We start from the raw sequence: 27,114 nt of genomic DNA, 5'->3' as shown, positions 1-27,114 counted from the left end.
CCATCTCAAATGACAATAGTTTTTAAACATAAACTTTTTTAAATTCTATTTTTAAAAATGGATGTTTTAATTTTGATTAAGAGTATTTATTTTAATAAAAAAAGCATTAAGTTTTTGTATAGATTATACTTTTTAGTTCTTTTCAAAATTTTTTTTTGATTTTTTTAATAATGTAATTAACTTTCAATAAAAGTTTTTATAGTATTTTTATCAAAGTTTTGTAATATTATTCTTTTGTTGAAGTTGCTTGCAGATTAAAACAGTTTAATCAACAGAACACTAATAAGACAACATCAAACAAGCTTAAAATATTGAAGTTTTATTACTTTTTAAATAAAGAAATGCTGTTGTGTAGTATCTAAGAAACAAAAAGTTTAAGATTATGTATTATTTCCTAATTGTATAAGTTTCTATATATTTGTTAATTACTACAGCAGTAGTCATTATATTTTTATCATATATCATTATGTTTTCAAATTATATATTCAAAAATATATGTAACAACAGCAGCTTAAATGATAAATTTATTGTCTAAATAAACTGTATTTAATCATTTATTATTACTTTTACCTTTAAATAACCTGTTTTTTTTTTAATATATAACACTTTAAAAAACAGAAATTTGTTAATCAAAAATGTAATTAAAAGTTTGAAAAATGACTGTGTGAATAGTGTACATAAAAAAAAAAGAAAATGTTTAAATATGTTGCACCTTCCAATGAAGATCTTAGTTTGCTCACAACCAAGAAAAGTATTAAAATAAATTTTAAAGCTGGAAACTTTAACGGGCCTAGTGTAGAAGATGGTAGACCAGTTAGTCTACCCTTCAAGACTTTAGAAGAGCTTATGACCTGGAGCCCATCTAACTTACAGGACAAGGGCCAAGAGTTTTCTGTATCAAATGTTCCATATTTACCAAAATCAGTTGAAAATGGAAGACCCAAAGTCATGACCTGTCACGACATGAACGGAAATTACAAACTGGACAGGTTTGTCCAAGGTGTACCAAACCAGGAATTTTTCACAATTAAACACTGGTCCAACATTGACACTTTTATATACTTTAGCCATGATTTGGTTACGATTCCCCCTGTAAGTTGGGTAAACAGTTGTCATAGAAATGGAGTAGCTTGCTTGGGGAACTTTATTACAGAGTGGCAAAAAGGTGCTGAAGTGTGCCATAAGTTTTTGAAAGAGCCAGAGAGGTGGGAACATGTAGCTGATCAACTTGTTGAACTTGCTAGGTATATAATTTGTTTATGTTTTTTTATATAGTTGTTGTATTTTTTGCAGAAAACTGTAACTAAAAGCCTATGAATTTGCTGCAAAAAATGCCCTTTTTGCTGTACCTAGCTTTAAATAAACATAATATTTTAGTTAATTGAAATACTATAAATTTATTTAGTTTTTATTTTAATTTTGGAAGTTTTATAAATTGATTATAGTCACCTATTGCTAATCTATGCACATTGTGTCCACAGCAAAAGTGCGTAACTTAACAAGAGCATGTACTAAATGAGAGGTAGAAAACATACCTACTATATTGTCTATTTTCTTTTAATGAATTTGGTTAAAACAGTACAGTGACTTTCCCACTTTCTTGCATGGTATTAACAGGGTTGCAACACACTCAGGGAACTCAGGGAATTCAGGAAACTCAGGGAATTTTAGAGTTGTAGAAAATCTCAGGGAAACTCAGATAATTTTGATTCTATTTTTTTAACTCAAGGAAACTCAGGGCAGTGTTGGCTTTTTCTAAAAACTTCAAGGAAATTTTATGATTTTTAAATAATCTCAGGGAAATTTTTTCTAGATCTAAAATGAGATTTATTTAATCCAGTTTCAATATTTTGTTCAAAAAAGTTAATTATATTAATTTTTAAGTGCTTTTTAATAAACTTTTCAGCCTTGCGGCAAGTTCTTAAATATTCTTAGAATTAATATGGTAATTTTTTAATAAATTATATTTTTTAAGCATTTGAGAAAAACTCAGGAAAAACTCAGGGAAAATTCTGGTCACTCAGGGAAGATTTTTTGACTCAAAGAGTGGCAACCCTGTAATAAAGAAAGATCTTTCTCTTATATCATGCAAGAAAAGTTTTATCTTAGGTGGGCAAGGAACAAATTAGCTAAGAATAAGAGATTTTTTTATTTGAAATGATGATTTATGCTATAATTATTGTGAGGAATTTAACATTGTACCTAATTTGATTTAAAGTTTTAAAGAGGGTTAAGAAACCTATAATATAAAGAGCCAAGCCATAGATTTCAATATGCTCCTTATGTAAAGCACTAACTAAAAATACAAAAATATCAATTTAATTAAAAATATATCTTCTTCTATAATATTGATATTTTTACTAATAAATAAATACAGAAAATAAATGTATTGACAACTCAATACAATTCACAATATTAAAAATTTTTCAAATTATTTATTTTTAATTTTTGAAAACTCTAAAATGCTTAAGTAAACAAGAGTGTGTAGATTAGCGAGAGGTGACTGTATTTTGTAATAAGAACTTCATTAATATCTTAACACATTGTGAATGTTTATCAATTTACAATGATTGTGAAATATAGTCTTCAAACAACTATTTTTAGTTGTAGAATGAAAATTAATCAAAAACTTCTTTTAGGTTTTATGGGTTTGATGGATGGCTTATCAACATAGAGAACGAAATTAAGAACGTTGGTAACTTAAAGTCATTTGTGGTTTACTTATGCAACAAGATGCACAGATTAAGTCCGAACCACCAGATTATTTGGTATGACAGTGTCACCAAAGAAGGTTTCTTGAGCTGGCAGAACGCTGTAAATGATCAGAACAACTACTTGCTGGATTGTGTTGATGGTATGATCATCAACTATTCATGGCGGCCACCTGAAATTGAAAGCAGCGATAGGTTGTTTGTTTAAGTTTTTTTTGTTAAGTAAGTAAACTGTTTTTTTTTCTCTACTCTTTTACAGCGTTTTTCTTAAAATAAGTCATTTACATTATTTATAATAGTTTTATTCGTTTTGAATACTTTGTTATTAGAAAACTTATACAAGTGACATCTTTTTAAATTGAACTTAGTTGGTATAAAAAATAATTTAAAGTTATGTTTTAAAAATTAATTAATGGTATAAGTTTTTAGTTTTCAACATGACATTTTAATTTAAAAATAAATTTCTACTTTGCTTTTTAAATTTCCACTAAAAAACATGAATAAAATAAAAGTTTTAAAATAAGCAGCTGAAAAATACTCATCATGTAGTGAAAATTTTGCACAAGATTTGCTATGGCTAAAGTTTTGCAACAGACCTTTTCACGAGTAAAATTATTCACTTGTTGTTAGACACCTTCTATTGTAATCTATTGTTTGCTTTGTTAATGATATAAACAATTCATATGTGTTTTATTGTTTTAATGTTAGTATGATTCTAGAACAACCTAATTGATGTCTTTCATTTTAAATAAAATAAAAGAGTTTCAGCTGCTATTAAGCTATTAATAAAAAAAAATCAACTTAGATTATTAAATTTTTTTTGCACTATATTTTTATCTGAAAAAAGTTTTGCACTAAGAATTTTATAATATGAAAAATTTGTACTTGATTTTTTAAAAGGAAAATTTGCACTTACTTTTTGTCGTTGGAAAAATTTCGCATTTCCTATAAACTATATAAAAGATCATATAATTTAGCTACAAATTTATTATTATAAACGTCTTTTGGTTATTTTTAAAGGTTTGTCAGAAACAAGCAGAAAGTGTATTTTGGAATAGATGTTTTTGGAAGAGGGTGTATAGGCGGTGGGGGTTACAACTCTAACATTGCCTTACAGCTCATCACAAAGCACCAATTTTCAACCTGTCTCTACGCCCCCGGCTGGGTGTACGAAAACAACAACCCCAAAAACTTCAAGGCGAACAACGAAAAGTTTTGGGGTCTCTTGAAACCTTTGTTTGGAAAAGCTCATCCTATAAATGTCAACTGTGAGTTTCAAACGAGTTTGTACGATGGTATAGAAGCCCACAAAAGAGTCTTGCTCTATAAAGATGAGAAAAACGACTGCTACTCAATATTAGGAAGAAGTCCTGTCATTAAAGGATGTTATCAGGTCTAGGTTAAAAAAAGTACTTTCAATAAATAAACAAGATTTATGTGTTGTTAGAATTAAATTAAGTTATTTTTTTAAGGACTGCTTTGATATTATACAATAACTGGAGTTAGAATTTAATATAATAACTGTTTAATCATTTTCTAGAACTTCCAGCAACTACAACTAGAATCCGAGGTGAATCACATCCGGTTTTCTTCGAGCAGTAATGTTTTTGGAGTGAATGTGATCTGGAAAACTGGTGTCAGAGGGTCTGCAATAAGAATAAAAAGTGATAAACTTTTTGACATAATCATACCGTTCTACAGAAGTTCGAAGACTAATGAGATAAAAGGTATTGCTGTCTCCAACTTTAGAAAGCTTGAAAATTGTTGCACTCACACTTCTTACAATGACGAAGAATTAATGCTCTGTTCGTTTGAACACACTACTAAAATGTCTTTTGAAGATTTGAAAATAAGCATAAACAGGCCAGATTGCATAAGGTTTGTTGAACAAATAAAGTTTTGTAGTTAACTTGCTTATAAAAACTTTAGCTTACAATAAAAACTATTATGTACTTAAAAAAGAAAGTTGCTTAAACTTAACAAAATAATATTGTAGAAGGATATTTTAATGTTTTTAGTATTTAGTGTTGAGGTAAGTTATAAAGTATGTAATTGTAAAAATGCTTAAGAGGAATACATATCAATATATATTATAATAAAGAAAAAACATTTTTTTTCAGGTTGTTATCAGTTTACCATTAAGAATATTGTCTTTAAGTTATTAATATTAAATGTACAAGGCTGTTTATAAATCTAAGTTATTTATTAGTTACATAGTTGTTAAAAACCTAATGAGAAGTATAGACAAAATTATCAATTTTTTTTGTAGGTTCTTGTCAATCTACCACGGAAACTCTAACATTCCGAATGCAGACTTTAAAATTGCCATCAAAGACGAACACTGGGTGAAAAACCGGGAAAACTTGTCATTCAGCTGTACACTGGTCTTCACCGAAAGTGAGCTTGGACCTACGGATTTGTGGTACCAGCTGCCTGATAGTCATATTCAGTATATGGGAAGCGCTAGCGGTCCAGTATACAGGATAGTAGATCTGAGGGTTCCTCCTGTTAAAAGTTACTTGTATGTTTACATCAGCCAACCAACTCCTGGTGGTGTGCCGCTGTTGAAAAAGCGTTTGAAGATTTATTATTCGTGAATTTTCATAGTTTTTTTACTTATGTAGTATTTTTTTACTATCTGTATTTTAATTGCATAGTATTAGTATAGGAAACTTACTTTTTGTAAAACAATGTTATCAAGCACGTTATATTAATTCGGATTCGGAATCTCTGTTTTTCAAACTTATGTAGAATTCTTTTAAAACTTATAATCTTTTACTCGACTATTATATCTGTATAGCTGCTTGAAGATTAGCTGTTTAATTTAGTTAAGAAATATTTTACAATACATCCTTAAGAAATTTAATTTCTTTTTGTGCATATATTTTTGAGCTTACAATTTTACCAATTTATTCGTTCCAATCAAACTATTTCGACTATTTCAAAATATTTGCCTTTATAAAACTAAGTACGTGACTACTTAATACTGTTCAAACTGTATTTAGTAGATAAATTATCATCTAAGCTGTTTTAAAAACCTCTTGTTTTGTTTACCTTTTCAGTTAGATATCTTTATATTACAAAAGAGTTATATATTATATAATGTATATTATTAAGTATTAGTTTTGTTTCTAACTTTTTGTCGCCAACATTTTGACTTAAAACATAATATACTTTTGTAGTTATACCCAAATTTATCTTTGAATACATAATTACTGCATATTGATGTATTTAATAATTACCTTATAAAAAAGCCTGTTAATAGTTATAAAAAATCATACGTTTGTATATTTTTATTCTATTTCTTCTCAAATATTCTTGTTGTATTAAACAATTTATTTCTATTCGTAATGGTGTTTAAAATAGATTGTTTGTTTTCAAAAAACAAAACCTTTTTTTAATACATATAAAACCGGATACGTCAATAAAATACACTTAAATAGCTGATTAATTGAATATATTTTTGATAATCACCCATTATTAATAAATAAAACTAGGATGTATCAATAATATAAAGTTTATAATTAAAAAGTAACAATGTTTGTTATGTTTTTTAAACTTTATCTTAAATATAAAATCTGTGTATAACTTAGTTAAGTTTTGTTTTAAAATACATTTTTTTTAACAAAATTATTAGAAAATCGTTCAAGGTTGCAACTAAACTTGAAACTTTGATTAGTTTTTTATGTAAAATAATAAAGTTTAGATAAGATGCAGGAAATCAATCTTATGATTCTCTTTTATATTATTTTTATTAAAGAGTTTTATTTATTAAAAAACACACTTGGGTAGCATTACAGTATCTTTTTAATATTGTTATTCTATTTCAGACAGTTTTATTATAAATTTAGTTTTATACTTGAAATGAAAAAAAATACTTATACTTTTAAAAACCTGGAAAAGTTCAGGTAACCTAGAATTTGTTTCAAACTTATGGCTACCCTGTTTTTTAATACATTAATGTAAAATTTATTACAGTATATATTAAAATAGACTTTACATAAAAGTTTTGTATGTCGTAAGACAACAAAGATATTGTTCATTTAAATTGCTTTTACAAAAATTTACTGTAAGTTTCAAGTACTTTAAATGTTTTAGTTTACTTCTAGCGTATTCAACTTATATTTTAACAATAAAGAATATTATGTAGTATGAAGTGTTTAACGTTTTAAAATTATATATATATATATTTATACAACTATTCAAACTTTATTGTTGTTGAAAGTTGCAAACTTTATTGTATTGTTCGCAGACGGTTTCAATTTGAAGTTCTCAAGTTAATTTAATTAATAAAACCAATACTTGTAGAGTACTTTTACCTGACTGATATTGCTTGTACTGTAAAAATAAGCTAAATTGCTTTGTTTTATTAGATAATAAATTGTTGTTAAAAAAATATTAAACATTTAAAATTTGTTGCTGTGTTAAAGAAAAAATTTTTTTGTTTAAAAATTCTTTAGTAATACAGTTCAAAAATATACTTACTAAAAATATAAACACCAATAGAAAGTAGTTAGATTAGTATTTCAGCTTAGTACAAAGTAAATGTAAACAAAAAAAACTTCGTACAAGAAAGTACCCTACTGTGTTTTTATAGAACATATATAATAGTATCAAAAGCGCATCTTTTAAACACGTACCTTCTGTGGATCTGTATATAGCTTAAAATTAGTTTTATTAGTTGAGGTTTATCTTTATTAGTTTTAGTTATTGTTCGTTTATAAGTTATATTTGATGTATTGCATGTATTGTAAACCGTTTTTGTCTTTAATAATCCTCCTAAAGCGTAGCTAATTTTATTAGTTTTTATTGCTCTCATTTTTACATTAGCATCAGTTTTGTTATTACCTTTAATTCGTATTTTTTTCTAAAAAAGACGCTTTTTTAAAATCGCTTGACAAGTTTAGTATTTATTGTTCGCAGGTTTAAGGTTTTCGTGTTGTAAATTTTATTTACAGCTATGTAACTCTTACATTATCTTTATTAACATATATTGTAAACAATCACCAGTATAAATTTTATATTAAAAAAAATGTTTACTTAAGTTTTTGTGAAGCAACTTGTAAATAGTTAAACATGACTATAAGACTCTTAATTTTTACACAGACTTCTATTCTCTTTATAAATTGCTCTTAATTTGAATTTTTATTTACTTAAATTTGTAAAAATTTTCATTAAGGTTGATGAAATAGAAAAAATGATATAGAAATTATTTTTAAAATAAATTTGAAACTGCAACATATATTTAAAAAAAAAGTTTCACTGAAAAATTTTTTCGGATAAAGAAGCTATAATGTTTGTATACTTTAAGAGTTATATATAAGTAACTTAAAAGTTATGTAAACTTGTTTTAAATTAAATATAATATACTATAAAGAAGCTACTTTTCTTTTAACGTTGAATATAACAACTTCTTAACTTTAGTAACATCCTATTGATTAGCAGTTCAATAGGATGTGATAACCTTAGAACTAGACAAACTTAGTAATTTAAAAAAGAAGATTAAAATTTTAAATTATAACTAAGATGTTTACTAATTCCAATCTATAACAATAATTTTTTACTAAAACAAAAAGATTATGCGATTTTAATCTATTAATGTTTTTTTTATAACTGTATTAAATTAATTTACTTACTAATTTGGTGTGATGCTCTGGTAGTTTAAGATTTATTTAATTTTTTTTTGGTTCACAAAAGTTTTAGTCGTCATATTAGAACTTATGTAATGAATCTGTGGTTATTTAATAACGTTTATGTTTGCTATAATTTTTTAGTAGCTTTGTTGTAGCTTTAATTTTAACCTAAACTTCTTGGTTCTTTAAAAAGCTTAAACTAAAAAAAAACGTCAAATAAAAAAAAGCTACTGTATGCTAAAATTTAAAACAGACTTATGATAACTAAAACGTATTTTGAAAATAATTGTAGTAGTTTTTATTTCGTTTTTCTTATAATATGTGTACAGAAGAGATTTTTTAGGTATGAATTAAGTTTATTTTTGTTTTAAAGGAATTTAGTTTTTGTAAAAGAATCGAACTAAGACATATTCTGCCTCAAAATAATTCAACTACTACGATCTATCTTTTTTAAATTGTTTAATTAATAAGCAAGCAATTCTCGTTTCCATAAACGTATACATTATGACTCGGTTGTTTTAGTTTTAGTTTAAAAAGTGATTATCCCGAGTGTTGTGAGGAAAAATCTGTTATATCTTTTTATGCATACAAAGTTAGGGTGTAGAGAAAAAAGAAAACGCGATCATAAAAATGAATTAAAAAAAAAAACTTAACTAAAATCGTTTAAAAACAGGTGTATTTTATGAAAAAATAGTATTTGTCAAACGCATTTTCAAATATATTTCGCGTACATGTAGAATATATCTCTACCATACGAAAACTTTTGATAGAAACTAAGATTTAATGTTAAATCTAAAAACGCTAGAACTTTTTTTTCTCATTTAAAACCAGTAAACTATACATAGTCTAATACTCTTAAATACTTTTTTCGCACAAAAAACTTGAAAAGATTTGTAATGTTTGTCGCAGAAGTAAAAACCATGTTTAAACTGTAAAAAAAGTTTACAACTGTTGTATTTACAACCAAAATTTATGCGCACATTTAGATTTGGTATAAAAGTTAAATAAATTTGTTGGAAATTAAAAAAATGTTATTGAGAATTAAAATGCTTAAATAATCAAAAACAAGTATGTCGTATTAGTAGGCAAGTGTAACTAATACTTAAGTATAAATCAAATATAAGTGTTTAGCTACCTAAAACAACATTAATTACAAATAAAATTAGAATTTTATAATTGTACGCTTCTAAGTTATATACATGGACGAATTTCGTAAAAAAATTAAAAATCTTAAAATTTTGTTGAAAATGTATATTTTTAAATGCCTTTAAAAACTGGAGTGCGTTCAAACTAATAAGTAATATAAACAAAAAAGTTTTATGACTTTTTAAACTTTTGCTCTTTTTAAAAACACTTAATTTATTACATCTATTTTACTATGAGGTACTTTGTATTTGTTTATCTTTGTAAACAGTACCACTTAATTAATACACTTTTTATAAACAAAGAAAGTATAGAAACAATTTATTTTTTGGGAACGGGTCAGAAAAGCACGGGTGAAACTTTATCACAGAGCGACACTTTAGCACGGAGTGACACTTTAGCACGGTGTGACACTTTAGCACGGTGTGACACTTTAGCACGGAGTGCCACTTTAGCACGGAGTGTCAATTTAGCACGAAGTGACACTTTAGCACGGAGTGTCAATTTAGCACGGCGTCACTTTAGCTTGGAGTGACACTTTAGCACGGAGTGTCATTTTAGCACAGAAATTATTTGCATTTTTTTTCTTTGCTTAAATCACATCAGGTACTGTATTGTTTAAAAATCTAAAAACGAACTATGTAACATGTAAACTAAAATTTAACAAGCTTTAAATGAGTTATAAGTTTAAGCTTTACTTAAAACCAAGACAAAAGTTAATTTTGAAACTTTATTAACTTGTTTTACTATGTAATTTTAGATGAAAATATTTTGATAATTTTACTTTAAAGTTTTCGACATAAAACTATTTTAATAAGGCTAGCAATAAATACAAGCTCTAAGATTATCAAAAATATTTTTAAATGCTTTAACTAATTCTTATAAGACTAAACTTTAAGTGTAAGTTTTAAATAAAAAGTGAGAAATAGAAAGATTAAAAACTTTTTTATTTTATTTTAAGCCCATAGTAAAAAAAATATTTATAATCTTTTTTGAAGAGGATATTTTTTAAAAAGTTAGAATTAATTTTCACAATTGTTTGTTTGTTAAGTTAATTATTTTAGATATTAAAATATTAATATACTAATATAGAGATTTCATTATATAAATAAACAATTAAAAAAATTTAAAACTATTTCGTGCAAAAATTTCACTCAGTGCTAAAAAGACGCCGTGCTAAAGTGACACTTCGTGCTAAAGTGTCACTCTGTGCTAAAGTGTCATCCCGTGCTAAAGTGACGCTGTGCTTTTCTGACACCTACCCTTATTTTTGCAGGCCAATAACTTTTAATTTTAGTGATAAAAACAAAAACAACACATTGGTGAAAAATCTTTAGTCTCAAACAACTGACTTTTTTTAAAGATATTTAAAGTCAGGATATTAAAGTCAGGATATTTGTTGCATAAAAAAAAGAAACAATCAATTTAGTTTTTGCAAAGTAAAATAATAAATTTGCTTAATAACAAAAATAAAGTGTTTAACGGTTCACAGCACCTAGAAAGTCATTTAAGTTAACAAGTTTTATAGTTTAAAGCAAAAACCAGCAAAAGAAAATAGCTTTAAAAGTTTGTGTTAAAGAAGGATAAATATTACACACAATTCGGGCAGTTTGAAAATAATATGTAGGTAGCCAAAGATACAACACAAAAACTAAAAAAAACTAAAATCTGTAAAAAGTTTTATCAATTTGTGTCTAGTATTTTTTAACAATATTTGATTTTCACAAACTTCATAGTTGGCTTTATAAATGTTCCGAGAAATTTTTTTGAAAATAGTTCAAAAATCAGTCGTAATGCGGAATTTCGCATATCACGCTGTACCCGTAATCGTCCGTCATCTCGAAAGTGTTGGCCAGCTTGCCGTGGCCCACCGTGCCGGGTCTGTTCGAAACGGTCAGGTACTTGTACCTCTGGTACAAAGCGTTCGTCCTCTGAACCGGGTACCCTTCCGCCCATCCCTCCAGCCACCTCTCCTCCCTCCCGTCGGCCCTCGTCCAAGCCCGGTTGGTCTTCTCGAAGCCCAGCCACACGTCATTGCCGATCGTTGAGTTGAAACTTGCGAGCAGCTTTCTATGAAGTGGTGTTATGGTGCTTGCATGATAAAATTATGCTTAATAAGTGTAGTTTTGTGTAAAGAAAAAATAAATTACACAATAAAGCTCTTATTGTATAAAATAAGAACAGGAGATTGTGAACAAATAAGTTTGCACAGACGGTTTTAAAAACTATAAAAAATAAAATGGTTTCAAATACTAGTTTGTACAAGTTTAGTGTTTAAATCATTCAAATTAATCTTGTTAAATAGTCTCAGTGTTGAAATCTGTTCTACCCCAAATTAAATGCCTCGAATGCATAACTTATCAGTCATAAAAGTTTCATTTTTTGCAATAAAAACTTAAACATTTTTGTAACACATAAGTTTATAGACTTTATAACATCTGAAAACAACAAAACCAACATTCTCTGTTCTGTAGTTTCCCAGCCACTGTTTATAATTTCACCGCCGTATGTAATTTTGCAATGGTTTTTTGCATTAGTCCACGTCTTTCGGCCCTTTACTTCCACGTAAGTCCAATAGTTTGGACCTACAAAAGTGGTAGAACTCAAATATGGAATGTTTTTTCAAAAGTTTTACTAAAATTTTGTTAATTTTATGCTAAAAACTATGCTTGTAGCTATCATTTTTAACAATGTGTACAAACACTATATTTTAATTTAAATGTAATAATGAAAGAAAATCTGCTTTTGTGGTTTTTGTCCTACTACATATAAAAATATATCTATTAAAAAGTCGTTTTTTTTTTATTAAAAAAAACGCGATAATTCAATCATAAGCTTGAATAAAAAGTTGTTTTAATTTACGAAGAGAAGTTTTATTTTTGGAACTTTTAAAATAGTTTGCTTCTAGCATTAGAAAAAAAAGTAAGAACTAAATCAAAACTTAAAAACTAGTGTTATTAAAACGCGATGTAGTTTTTATGATATTTTTTTCGACTCTCTTACTTATTACGACTAAAAAAATATTTTTACTTTTCAAGCAAGGGTAAGGCTCATCGTCGAAAGCGGGTCGCCAATCTCCGTCGACGCATTTTCGATTCCGATCGGGCGCACCCACTGTTTGGTACCCACTGCTACATTGAACGAACGTGTACTCTTCATGCTCGTAAACACTCCTTTCTTCCGGGATTGTGTAGTTGATGAAAGGCCTCACGCAACCTGAAGTTTGTTTTTGTTTGAGTTAAGACAATAAACCATGTATTCAATAAGATTTGTTGTTTGAAAAGCGTAACAAAGTTTTCATAAGAATTAAGTTTTTATTTTATACTTTATTACAATAAAAACTCCAACTGCTTGGGTTTTTTTTAGAGAGTTGAATAGAGATTAATAAGTTTTAAAATAAGTAAACAGCTTTGAAAATATTTAACTTATTTTGTTTTAAAATCATTTTTAAATGACAATAAATTTTTTCGTATTAAATATATTTATTACTATTTTGACTCAAATTTCTTTTAAACTTCTTTAAGTATATCATTTAATCATAAAAAATAATTTTTTATACACAAAACTTACAACTATTGTGTATAATCTTTTTTAAACAGTAAAGTTAACAATTATTTAACTTAAGTATCTGTAACGAATCTTTGCCAACTTTTTTTGCAATCTCTATATCTTATATCGATTCCGCCATAACTGCATTTGAAAACCAGAGGAGGTCCTTGAAAGGTGTGGCCCTCATTGCAAGTGTAAGTGACGTTTTCACCGTGCTTCAGATTTCTCTTGTCAGGAGTTGCTCCTCTCATTGGTGGTACTACATTGCAGTCTGCAAGATAGTAAAGTACTTATGATGTCTCTCTAAGCTGGATAGTATTTTTTTTACTTAGTTAAATATTGTACCACATAACACTAAAGTTTATGAATAAAAAGTGCTAAAAACTAAATAGCTAAAATTAAATAAGCTATTAAATTTTCAAAAGTAAAATAATCTTTAACTAGGTTTCTAAATATTTGTATCAAAATAAGTTAAGTTCACCCTTAAGACACTGTCCTCCTCTGGTATCTATAAATCCATCATCACACGTAAACGTCAGACTACCAATCATGTAAAACCCATCAACACAGTGATACCTAGTTTGAAAACTAGATTTATAAACTTGGAAAGCCTACGATAGTAATTTAAAGCGTTATCAGAATTTGTTTTGTACTAAACTGATTTGTTTATAAAATGAATAGTTTAAAAGCTTTAAAAAAAATTGAACTGACCTTATAATATCACCATGGTTTATTGAAAACTTTCCTATAAACTGATCTTTGAATGGGTATTGTTTTGAGTCTGCCCGGTAAATAAGTGGGTAACGATCACATTCTGCAATATATATAAGTTTAAATAGTGTTTTTTTGTGTTATCAAAAGTTTATAGACAATATTTAACTTAAGCAAGTAGTACTACAAAGAATTTTATTTATTAAAATATTTGAGTTAACACTATTGATAGGTAAGTATTTAATGTTATATAAGTTAAACACGATAGTTAGCAAAAGATATAACACACCAATATCTTAATTTACACATATTATCTGTAATCTTGTATTATTGTCTTTATTTGACATAGTTTTATCAGTATCATTTATACTTGTCAAACAAGTTTTTAAGACAATTAAATTTATTTTTAGATTATAATTATAAAATCAACGGCGTTTTATTAGCAGTTGGTTTAAGTAGATAACAAAAATGACCGTTTTTTTTAAGTTGTTTGGTAATTTTAACATAATAAAAAGTTCTTTGCACAAGAAACTTTCATAAAAATCGAAAATTTTAAAGTACATCTTTTATAAATGATTGAAAACTGCATAAGTTTATAAAAGTGTTGTCAAAACTAAGTTTGATAAAAATAAATAACTACAAATGTGTGTTTTTAAATTATAAGCTGCATTTATTCTTTTTAGGCTGCTATTTTCTATCATATAATTTTTAATGTCTTTTTAAGCTTGTTAAAAATGGTGATACTTAAATAAATTGTACAAGATTTAATTCTCTGCAACAATTTAATAGATATTGTTTAACAAGTGTTATCGAGTACCTTTAAATACCGTAAATAGTAGAAAACTCGTAGCAGCCTACTATGTTATGTCTCTGTTATCATTTAAGGCATTAAAAAAACTTTACGTAGTTTTAGCGGAACAAAATAAAAACTGACTTATAAAAAGATAGTCAGTTTTTAGGATGACAGTCATGAACAAATAAACCATTTTAAAAGTTCTCACTTGTAATTACTCATCTGTAAACGTAAAGTAAAATAAAATTTTAATTTATTCTATTTAAAAGTAGATTAAACTCTAAAGTACAACCTTCACACAAAATGATAAAATAACGATTTTTTTACAAAAATACTATTTAAACAGTTAAAATGTCTACTTGTAATAACCAACACCAATAACTAATCAAAAATATGAAATGATAAAAAATAAAATTTTTCACTTAAAATACTTTTTTGTTTACTTAACTAATATTATTTACCAAAGTTTTTGTGAAGAGTAAAGTAATGTTTCTACACATTACTGTTTAAAATGCACTGGTAGATACTTTACAAATAAGGGAAGTTTAACATATTTTCAAAAAATTGCTAGAGCTTTAAAATTAAAGTTACAACAGTTAAATGACCTACTAAAAATAGGTCGAAAATTACCTTATTTATTTTAGAGTAAATGCTGTAGATTTTAGTGAGGTTTAGTGTACAAACTAGTTGTTTTTTTTTTTTTTTTGGCGGGTTTGTTTTAGTCTTAAAAATTTTACGAGCCGGAGAATTTATTTTGAAAGACCAGATCTGGCCCGCGGTCCGATTTTTGCAGACTTTTGTAGTTGTTTAATTTGAAAAAAATAACATAAATGACTGGTATTAATGACAAAACCTACTATAGTAGCACTTGATTGGTTGTTTTATACCGATCGACCCGTCGTTGCATGTAAACTCGAACCTTCCCGGCGAGTAGTACCTCTCGTCGCACGTAAAAACTATGACGTCATCGTTTCTTGGCGGCACGTCATCGTCAAAGTACTTGCCGTCCCACCGCTCGATTGAAGTTTCAGTGCCTTCATACTCCACTGATATGCAGTCTGTGGTGGCATATGAAAATGAATATTAGAAAGAAAAACAAAATAAACAACATCTTTTTATGAAACTGTAATAATTTAAGATGTTTTAAACAGTTTTGAACGGTAATCTGTACCTGGTAATGAAACATAAAAATAAAAATCAAACCTTGCTTGCAAGCACTGCTTACATTTTTCACGTTGTACTCGATGCTGCCATCAGGCGAGCACTTTGCGGTTATTTGTCTGCGCGAAGAGTAGCCGTTTTTGCAGTGCACGGAAAAGCTTTCGTCAGGCTCCAGTCTTTCTTTCAACTCTATGTGGTAATATGGAGTGAATGTTGACGTTTCTTCATACTGAGGTACATTGCAACCTTCAAAAATATTTAAAGTGATGATTGTTCAAATTCTTAATAGGTATTAATAGATGTTAAAAAAAGTGGTTTAGGAAAAAGTTTTTTAAAAGTTTCTAAGGAATGAATAAGTATAAATAGTGCTCATCTAACTAAGCAGAAAACATAACTTGTATACCAATATTTTTATTTGTAAGATAAAATAGTTATTTTCTGCCAAAAGAAATTTTAAACTATCCTTTCAAAATAAATACAGCTATACAAACCTCTTACAACAAATATTATTCGCTGCCAATAAAGTAACCCGACGATAGCAGCGGTTAGTACAACAGCTATCGCAAGTGATGTTAGTACTTTTGCTTTTATGTTCATCTGCTTTGCTTTTTTTTTTTGAAATTGCTCTCAAAGGTGAATTGAATTTATTAGTTAAAAAATATCAATACAATTTTTTACAGTAAAATAATACTAAGTATTTAAGAAAGTAGACCTGCTTTTTTTACTATTTGTTACTATTGTACTTTGTTTTCGAAAACTTTGAAATTTTAAGACCTAATAATAACTTTTTATATTAAAATTTATACTATAGCTTAAACAAATAACTAATATATAGATTAAAAAATCTAAAAAGTTATAAATTTTATTTTTGAAATCCTTTTGATAGATTAAAATAAGCAGTTAAAGAGCTGTTTTAGAAAATTAGTGAATAATCAAGTAAACAATCCTACGTTTAATGGTTCTCATTTTATTTTTATTTAGTTTAAGTATCTAACTAAAAATCTTGAAAACCAAAGTTTAAAAAATTAATTTGAAACATAAGATCAACAACAACTGAGTTCTTAATATTCTATTAAATGTAATTTACAAAAAAAAACCAAAAACTATTTTGATGAAATAATTTGTTAGGTTATTTACTCGAAATAAAAACTGCTAAAACTTCTATTTATTAAGTAAATGATTTAGTTTGTAACTTAAATTTTAAGCTATCTATTTACATGTTTTACTATGATTTTAATTAGTTTATCTACTTTATTTAAACTTAAGTTATACTTGGTAATTGAACAAAAACTCTACAAAAAAGGCTTCTAAAATCATTTTTTATTACATCTTATATCTTAGTTAGTTAAGTAATGACATTTAATGTCGATATAATTGTTGATATAAAGCTCAATAGAAAGTTTACATGCATAAATAAATGAATAATAAAGTGTAAACTAAACATTTTTGCAGCTTATTCTTGCCGAAATTCTAATTATTTAAAAGACAAAAGTTATTGTTTATTTGTAACAAAACTGATTTATTATATAATGTTTATTATAAAATTTAAGTTGTTATTAAATTAAATTCGTTTAGGTTTAACTATTGTATAAAATTTATTTTAATATAATACTTTAAATTACTTCTTGCTTCAGCACAAAATTTACTTATATGGAAATTTGTTAGTTTTTGTTTAAAGTTATTGCATTACAAATACTTAGAAATATTGTAATTTATCAGTTAACTAGCAAGTTTTTAAGTAAAACCTAAAAAAAATCTGAAATTTTTCAATACACTTCTAAGAAATTAAATAAAAAACAAAATTAGTTTTCTAAAAAGGCAACTACTTAAAAAAAGATTACGAACAGCTTTTTATAGCTAAAGAAAACGAAAAAGTAATTAATATTTTATACGATTTTACTAAACTTTAACTAAACTTTTTTTAGTTGATAAAAAACATTGCATTGAAACTATAATGCTCACATTCAAGAATAAAAATTCGTGGAATGTTAAAGGAAAGGGTTTTTGTAGCCAAAACTACTAATACAAGCCGTAGGCATTTTTAAAAGTTGAAACTATAAGTTATACTTTTTATTTTAATTACGGATAAACGGTTTTGTTATTAATATATTTTAGTATTATCTGACAAACATATGGCAAAAGATTTCTAAAGTAAAAATAAAGTTACAAAACTAACAAGTAGTAAAGAACAAACATTTTTTTTAGTTAAACTTTTATAGCTTATACGGAGTTTTAAGTAAGTAATCTTGTTAAACATAAACAAAGTTTTGTATTAAAAACGTTATTTATTTAATAATTTTATTTTTTTTCAAAAACAGCTAACTACTGAACTGTATTACTGTTTTATTAAATATACTTTTAAGTACTATATTTAACTGTTTTTTCTTTGTAACATAACTGCTAAAGTGCATTAAAAACAGCTTACTCAAACTTGATTACTACTTCTTAATCAAAATTCTTAAACAACTTGTATTTTCTGAAGCATTCGACAAAAGCAGGTTAATTCCAAAACATTGAATTTCATCCTGTGTCGCCATTTAGTGGTTAAAATTAAATTTTTGTAAACTTTCTAGTGATAATTTTCGCTAATATAATGTTTACTATACTTTTTTTATACATTGATTTCGGAAAATTCGATATAATTAAACAATAAATTTTCGATAAGACTTGTAAAAACTAAAATGCAAAACAGAAAACTAGTTTGTTATTAAAACACGCGTTTTACTTGTTTTCATTTTTAGTCTAAAACAAATGTATGTAAGTAATTTTATTTTTAAAAAATAATAAAATATTATAATTTACTGAACGATAAAAAAGAAAACGTTCAAAGTATTAGATCCTAGAACCTGGTGTAAAAAACCTTTCGGTTAACGAGTCGCACACCACGGATACCTTTTAACGTCTTGTCCAGGACTAATAGATCTATAAAACTTTTGAAAACGAAAATCAAAAGAATAATCTAATTTAACTTTGATTTCCTTAACATTATAATAACTTTCACATTAAGTATAAAACTTTATTTTGTTTTTTATCGGTAATACTATTTGTTATGCTTGTGTAAAAGAAACAAGCATGGAAAAATAAGGTTAAATGTAGTAAATAAAATCGCAATCAAATCCTTAAGTTTTTCTTTTCATTGCAGAACTTTTACTCAATAATATTAAATTAGACATTGAAGAACCACAGTTTAAATTAGTAATCATGTTTAGATACTGAATTATCTGTTCACAGATTGTTTTAATTAAGATGTATTTAGTCACTATAAATCTAAGTTTAAAAATAAGTTTAATATGTTTACTTTTTCTAAATACTTGAAAAAATTTTTTAACAGTTTTAAAGGACTTGTCGAATAAAAAGCTAAAATCCCATTTATGTTTAGAGTCTTTCAAAAATATAAAAACTTTACGTTTAGATAATAAATTATAACTAATATTCTATACATATTTGATATAAATAACTCTAAATATAGTGAAACTTTTGATGTTGTTCTTACAGTACTTGCATAAAAAAAAAAACAAAGTTGAATAAGTTTACGCAACTAGATATTAAAAAGATAAATAACTGATTGGATATCAAATAAAATACTTTAAGTAACTTAAAACATACATCTATACTACAACACCGTCATTTTATTACTGTAAAAAAATAATTTGAAAACAGACTTATAAACTTGAGTTTTTGTGCAATAAGTCTACAGTCTGATCCTATAGCTATTAAATCCAAATTAGTCAAAGAGCTCGAAATAAGCAAAAGTTTAAAACATATACTTATATATTTGTTAAAAGTAAGATTTAGAATTTTCAAAAGATGATTAACACGAGTTGTATTTGGTATAATCTGAAATTAAAAAATTATCAAATAGTTAATCTACTTACAAAATCTAATAATTTTATGCAAACTTTAAATACAGATTTAAGACTATGTTTTTTTTATTACCTCTGTACGTATATAAAGTATATTTTAAAAAAGAATGTGGTATACTTGAGTAATTTTTTATACACATAAAAAAACAACTTTTGTGTTTGCTAAACGTTAGTAAAAACTTTATTTCAACTAAATTTAAAAAAATTGTTACTTAAAAAAATTTTAAACTGCAGATATAAAAAATTTAAAACCAAAGCTATTTCTGTTTAGATATAAACAGAAAAGCTTCTTAATGACCCTTTTTTAACAGAAAAGAAACTTAATTATATATATCAAAACCTTTTCACTAATAATAAATAATTGTTTACACTTTGTTTAAAATAAAAACTAATTATAAAAAAATATCTCATCTTTAGATAAAAGGCATTTAGCTTAACTGTGTTTGATTAATTGCGCTTGTGCAGAGAGAAAAACTAGTAAAAGTTTGTATTCTGAAAGTTTTCAAGTCATTAACCAAATTATGCTTGCAAATGAGATCTTGTTCGTTGACCTAGTTTCCGAGTTAAAAAAAAAAAAAAAAGATTATGTTATTAAATAGATTAAATCGTTAAAAAAAAGTTTAAAAGATGTTTTTAGTTTTTTTCGTAATTTTAAATATGTATAATTGTATATAACATCAAATAAATATAAAAACTTTATAGAAAGTAAATTTAATATTTTGCTAAAAATATACTTTTTTAAAAAATGATACATAACTAAAATTCATTACAATACTGTTTAAGTAACATAAAAATTTAATAACAAAAAAAAAAAGGCTTAGGTTTTTGTAAATGGTTTTTTTGCTTTCTATATTGTCTATTCTAATAATAAGAGAAAATTCTTTTTCAATGTAATATGCTTAACAAAAAAAAACTTCTAGATATTTTTTATACAAATATGAGAACTACAACAAAATGCTTTATACATATGCATATCAAAAGCTCTAAATAGTCTACTATTTTTACTCCTTTAGACTACAGTAGCGATACTTGTAAACTCTAAACATTTTCAAATGTTTACAGTAAACAAAAAAAGTAATTAAGTCGTAAAAAATTGTCAACATGCCAATATGTTCTTGTTTTTCAGTTTAGCAAAAAATACAAAATAGTTTGACTCTTTATTTTCTTCATTAAACTATTTTTTTACATCGTTTTACTACACCTTTAAGGTTTATATAATAAGAATAAAAAAACACTTTCTCATTAATGTTTATTGACTTAAAAAAAAGCATAGTGTTTTTACATACTATAAACAATATTTTTTTGTTATTACGAGCTAAAACAACGAATTTGAATTCAATTCGTGCATTATCAAAAAAAAGTATCTTTTGGTAATTTTCTAAAAAACTATAACATTTAAAGCTCTTTACTCTTCAAAATGGTAATAAGTTCAAAATATTTTTTTATAATAAAATACCTATTTATCATAAGATTTTTTTTTTCATTTTAAATAAATCAGCTCACAGACGAGGTAAAAACTTGATTTCATTTAAATCATCGCCTATGATGAATAACAGAAAAAGTATTATTTATAACTAAGAAAAATAAATGGTATATAATTTTACTAGTTTTATAGTTTTAGAAGACTATGTTTTTATAATCTGTATATACTTTTATTGTTAAGAAACACACTTTTTAAATTTTAAAATTAGTGACATTCAAAACCTTAGAATGACGAAAGAAAATCACAGAGTTGTACGAAAGAAAATAATATGTTTAGTTTTTATAGACTTGACAAAGACTATACTGCAGTGAAACTTCATAACTAAAACTGACTCAAGTCAAAGGCTTAATATTTATTTGAAAACATTTTTACAAATACCAATTAGGCTTACAAAGATAGCTAATGTTTTTTTTGAAGCTAAATATCGATGTAAAAAGTCATGTTAATTCAAACCTACTTCGTTGTGAAAGGTTGTAAAAAAATTGTGCTGTTTAACTACTGTAAAAACACCTAGCGATTCATAGTAACGACTAGATCAGTATTTTGAGACAATAAAAAAAAAAGAAAACTTGTTGTAAAGTTTCGCTTTTAAACGTATTGTTTCAGTTTTAAGCTCTAGCTTAAAAGCATAATTAAAATAACTTTTAACTTAAAAGGTTTTTTGAATGTTCTGTATATTTGTTTAAAAAAATTACTGTTCCATATAAAAATATTTCTAATAACAAATAATACTTTTTTAAAGTATTTATCAATATTAAGAGTTGATGCTTTTAAAATTATTTAAACGTGTTACAATAATAAATAATTAAAAAAAAAAAAAGAATAAATTATATTTAGTGTTAGGTACGAACAATTGTAGATTCAAATCGTAGATTGTAAAACTGACTTAAAAAGTAAAGAAGCTTTTAAAGCAATTAAAATCAAATTGCTGAAAACAGCTCCTTAGTTATTTTTAAATCGTTTATTATTACGATAAAAAAAGTACACAAAAAATAAAAAAATCACACAAAAAAATCAATAAAAATGTACAAATAATTGAAGAAAAATACTTTGGTTGAAGAATAGTTGATTAAAAATCGTTAAAAACATGTAAACAAAACTTTAAAACAGTGTTTGTGTAAAACAACACTTTTATAAATGCATAACTCCTTTGATTATAAACTGTAAACAAAAAACATTTCAAAAATTTAAAAACCGGTGAAAAACAAGCAACAGCAGTTAGTTTCTTTTAGTACCACTTTATCTTGACTGATTCGAATTCGGCTGGTAGCATTTCCTCTAAGTTAGTTTTAAACTTTTCGAAAATGTTTTTGGTTGTTGGTCTCAGCTTTGGATTTTTGTTCACCCCTTTCCCGAGAAGACTAGTCTATGTTTATTGATATTTTTATAGAGTTTAATTCTACTGGCTTGTTGACAAAGTTCAAAGCTTTTTAATTAAACAAAATCTTATCAAAAAAACTTACCATGAGTGGAATGTGAGAGTTGAAGCGCTCAGGGAACACTGCGTAGTCCCTCGACATTACGATCCACGCCTCCACTTCCACCGAGCTTTCCATGGGCAGCAGCATCTCTTCGATGACGAGGGACAGGCTGAAGACGTCAGCCATCTTAGCGTCGTAGTCGTCACTTTGCTCCTTGAACTGAATTGCTTCAAATGTTAAACAAGTTCAAGCGCTAATAAAAAACGAGAGAAAACAACTCACGATCTCGGGCGGGCCGTACAACTCTGTCCCGACTTCTGTCGTCATCGTCACCTTCCTCACACCTGACTTTTCATATGGAAGATGCCGGGCGAACCCGAAGTCGGTCAACTTTATGTCGTCGTTTTCAATTGACCGCAGAAGGTTTGCCGGCTTGATGTCGCGGTGAGCGACACCACGTGAGTGGCAGTACTGGACCGCGTCTGCGGTCTAAAAAAGTAAATAAAGAATTATTATGCGTTAATTGAGAAGTTTAAGAAATTTTTTGGATACCAACTTGTATGATCCACTTTTTTATCGTTGAAAAGCTTCTTTCTTGCCAGTTTTTTGTGGATTCGAGGTACTGCTTGACATCTGAACATTGGCAGATGTCAAGCGCGGTGTACCGGAATTTTAGCGTTTCTTCTCGCTTGTAGTACGCGTGCTGCCTTTGCAGATCTGAAAACCACGCAATAAAGAACATAATTTATAATTTAAAAATTAAACTATTTAAAAATAAACTGTGAAATATATATAGACTTAACATTAAATTGTATCATAAATGACTCAGTAATCAAAATGTTTCTTACACCAGGCTCGTACACTAGCTTGGGTTATGGAGTAAGATTATTAAGTGTAAGGTTACTTAGTATTTAGGAAGTTCATACTCCTGCACTAACCTGAGATCATGCTGCTTGCTACGCTTCCTCCGCTGGTTGACGGTCCACCTTGCTCGTCCAATTTGAAGTCCCTGAAGTCTTTTCGAATTTGTTTTGCTGGAGTTGTAGTTTCTTTCCAGGAAAAATGAGCCTTCACTATGTTGGGATGACTTAATCCGTGCAGGAGCACGTGCTCCATGTTTCTTTCTTTTTTTCTATTGACAAAAAATTTATTTTTCACAAAATGCACCAAAAAAAAGTTTTTGTAGCATAACTACGCTATATCAATAAATCTCAGGGCAAGAAACTGCTGGTAAAATATATGTTATACCTTTAAAACAAGATTAGAGTAAATTAAAAAAAGTTAGACAACCAAGTGAAACAGTTTTTGAAACTGATATGTTTTGCAAATATCTTAAATTATGAAAAACTACAATTATTAAAGCGTTGGAGATTTTTTGACCTTGAACAAGAAAACTAAGCGTCACAAAAACTTTGTTTTGTGAACTTTACTTACCCTGATTCCACAACGGTTCTTTTTATGGCGAATATGGCAGCCGGCAAGTCGGTGCACCTTGCCTGGTAGGCCACACCGTATGAGCCCTGTTTTATTAATACAAATTTAGAACTTTAACTAAAATGTATGCAACTTTGAGACTCTTAAATTCAATCTAAGCTAGGGAGTTGCGCATGCTAAATCAAAGACGTTTTTGGGGTTTGTAATAAACGCACGGCCAGCGGGTTGAACCTGATCGCAAAGCAAAACTTTTTGGGTTGAAAAAATGTATTGCAAAACAAATAAAGTTGAGGTTTTTTATAATAAAATTGTTTAATGTTCTCACAGTTGGTTATGTTCTTAATAGATAGAAGTAAAAATAAATATCAATTTTGCTTATAAACTTTTTTCAAAAATTTTGTAGTAATGTTTTTATAACACGGCCGCTGAAAACTAATTTTTGACATGTCCGGGCAATAAAAAACTTTCTCTGGTAGTTTTGTTCAAGAATCTACAAATTTTTACTAACTTACTGATTTAAAGTATGTTTTAAAGCAAAAAACTATGCAATAAAGAGTATCCTTGTTTCCTTTAGAATTTTAATATTTTTTTACGGTTTATAGTTTAATTTGTTATATTAGAAAATAGCTACTTACGACGCCAAGAAGAACTTCAGTTTTGAACTTTTCGTCTTCATCATCCTTTCTTTCTTCTTTAGAAACCTATGAAAAAACACCAATATTACCACAAAAAAGTTCTTAAGTGAAAATTGTAGTTTTTTTGATTTATATTTATTTAAACGTTTTTTAGTATTAATTACTTACTAGCGTTGTTGCTAAAATATGTTTTCTTGTTTTTTTTTACAAGATCGTTAAAGTTTTTATTTAAGTTTACGAGCTAAAATTCATTCGTTCTAAAAAATATTTTGCAGTATCTTTACATGATTGTTATACATTTATAAAGTTTAATTTTATTTAAATGTTAATTTATACTTTATTTGTTGAAAATGATACGTATCGTTTTACTTATTAGGGCAGTTATTAGGGCACTTACAAAGAAAAATTAATTGCATGATACTATTAAAGGAAATTTAAGATTATAAAGTAAACAATAAAAAAAATTTCAGTGTAAGCTTATATCAACATCACTAGGGCTAAGTGGTATATTACTCGACAAGCTTTTGTGTAGTTGTGGTTGACTTTATTTTTTTTTTGTGAAAAACACAAATAAAAAAATTTTGGCTTAAAAGCTTAGAGTTAAATTAATAATTTTTTATATAACAAAAAATTACATTAAAAAAATATTTAAAGTTTTGTGAAGTATGTAACAATGCAGACTTATTTTTAAAGCTTGTTTGTTTTATATACTAATTTAAAACACTTTACGACGTTCTGTTAAAAAATACTTTGTTAAAAGTCTAAAGATTAACTTATTTAAGTTAGAGTTCAACACAAATTTAGAATAATGAGCATTAGAAATTGTTTTACTAAGTATAACACTTTTGTGAGATAAAATTATTATATTTATTTTACACAATAAGTGTATTAATATTCTTTAAACTTGTATTTTATAATCTAAGATGCTTTTGTATGAAAAAAAATTAAACGACAGTAAGTAAATAGTGTCAAAAAATAAACATTTATTTTATGAATTTAGCCTGCCTACAACTTTTTTATTTTATAGACCAAATGTGTAAATACTTTACCAATAAGATTAAACTTTTTATATTTACTTTCTTTACTTTTTATTAATATAACTCAACAAGTTTCTAATCTTAGTAAAAAGTGAAATAAAAGGGTTGTACAAGCCTTCTAATTCAAAATTTTAACAAAGTATTATGAATAATCAATAAAGTGAATTAACTATAAGAGCTTATAAATAAAGTCGAATAAAAGTTGTATAAACAAATCATAAAGTCTTTAAAAAAAAATTTTGTATTTTTTACAAACTACATTAAAAAAAAAAAAAAAACTCTTCGAGTCCTAATTATAAGTTTGAAAATTTTTAAAGTGTCGTTAAAATTAAGTGCAAAATATTGGAAACTTTGATAGTTTTAAAATAATTAAATGAAAAAATCTTTCGATCTTTATTTTTAATTCGAGAAATAAAACAATTAAGTTTTTATAAATAAGTAAAAACTAGGTCCATATATACATATATAAATAAATATATAGATAAGTAAAAAAAGCAAAATCAACTCACAAATTAAATATTTTAAATTGTGAAATAGTGTGAAATTATGAAAGTCTGCTAAACACAAATGTTTTTTTAGTTCTAAAATAAAACTTTAAAGCGAATGAACTTGGCAGTATAATAATAAAAATAATCAATTATATTAAATTCTTAATAAATACACTTAAATTGTTTACACAGATAAAAAGAAATTAAAATACTAAACTGAAATAAAAGTTATAGTATTAGGTTTTTAAGTATACTCAAGGTATTTTAAAAATCAATTAGCAACTAAACACAGCTTTAAAATTTACGGTTTTTATCATGTTGGAAAAACAATGATAGCTTAAATTAGATTTAAAAAACTATTTTAATTTAAAGTTTTAAACAACTTTATAAATTTTGATATATATAGAGCTTAAACATTTTAGCTAAAAAACTTGAGTTCTTACACTGTAATTATCATGATTAATGCCAAGAAAAACTTTTAAACGTAAATTGACAGCTCAACACAACATATACACAACAGCTCTTCAGTAGTCATTAAAAATATAAACAAATTAAACTAACTCGTTCATCAATTAGTCTTTGCGAGTCCTTTACTCCAAAATCATCCATACCGATCTTTAAAATGGTTTTATTGTTACTAGTGGCAAAAAACATTTGTTTTATTGGTTAAAAATATAGCTATTTTCTTATAGGTTTTTATATGAATGGATATTTAGCAGATTGAAAATGAAAAAAATAGACAAATTTAAAAGTTTATGTTGTTAAAATGTAACTGCTTAAACATTTTTTTATCTAAAACTTTTCAATAATTAAAAAAAAAAGACAAATGTGTTTAGTTTTCATTTATGTTGATTAAATAAAATTTTTGAGCATTGTTAACAACTCGAAAGTAGTTATAATCCGTAAACTAATGTTATTCTAAACTAACATGTTTTAATGTACAAAAGTTTATACACATATAAAGCTTAGAATAAAATATTAAGAAATATGTTGCAAAACTTTCATTTATGATTTAGTAAAAAACAAGTTTCTAAACTTTTGTTTTTAAACTC

At 26.3% G+C, this 27,114-nt stretch overlaps 2 protein-coding genes across 2 annotated transcripts; one reads left to right on the top strand and one right to left on the bottom strand.

Moving 5' to 3' along the window:
- The first annotated feature begins 625 nt into the window (after positions 1-625).
- Positions 626-5,855, top strand: LOC145841855 (cytosolic endo-beta-N-acetylglucosaminidase-like). Its single transcript, XM_082949180.1, has 5 exons — positions 626-1,244; positions 2,640-2,906; positions 3,732-4,104; positions 4,252-4,589; positions 4,981-5,855. The coding sequence occupies exons 1-5, from the start codon at positions 694-696 to the stop codon at positions 5,306-5,308; spliced, it is 1,857 nt and encodes a 618-aa protein (XP_082805306.1). The 5' UTR covers positions 626-693; the 3' UTR covers positions 5,309-5,855.
- Positions 5,856-10,413: 4,558 nt separating this feature from the next.
- LOC145833569 (complement factor H-like) lies at positions 10,414-16,408 on the bottom strand. Its single transcript, XM_082940740.1, has 9 exons — positions 16,193-16,408; positions 15,744-15,947; positions 15,398-15,598; positions 13,748-13,850; positions 13,518-13,612; positions 13,137-13,307; positions 12,518-12,703; positions 11,946-12,072; positions 10,414-11,557 (listed from the first exon to the last, which is right to left on the bottom strand). Exons 1-9 carry the CDS (start codon positions 16,296-16,298, stop codon positions 11,272-11,274), a joined length of 1,479 nt encoding a protein of 492 aa, XP_082796866.1. The 5' UTR covers positions 16,299-16,408; the 3' UTR covers positions 10,414-11,271.
- Positions 16,409-27,114: the final 10,706 nt, after the last annotated feature.

Source organism: Thalia democratica, chromosome 1 (assembly GCF_965202585.1).
Source record: "Thalia democratica chromosome 1, ktThaDemo2.hap1.1, whole genome shotgun sequence".
Taxonomy (NCBI): Eukaryota; Metazoa; Chordata; class Thaliacea; order Salpida; family Salpidae; genus Thalia; species Thalia democratica.
Note: the sequence above shows the minus strand (reverse complement) of the source record. Positions and strands in the feature narration are given on the sequence as shown.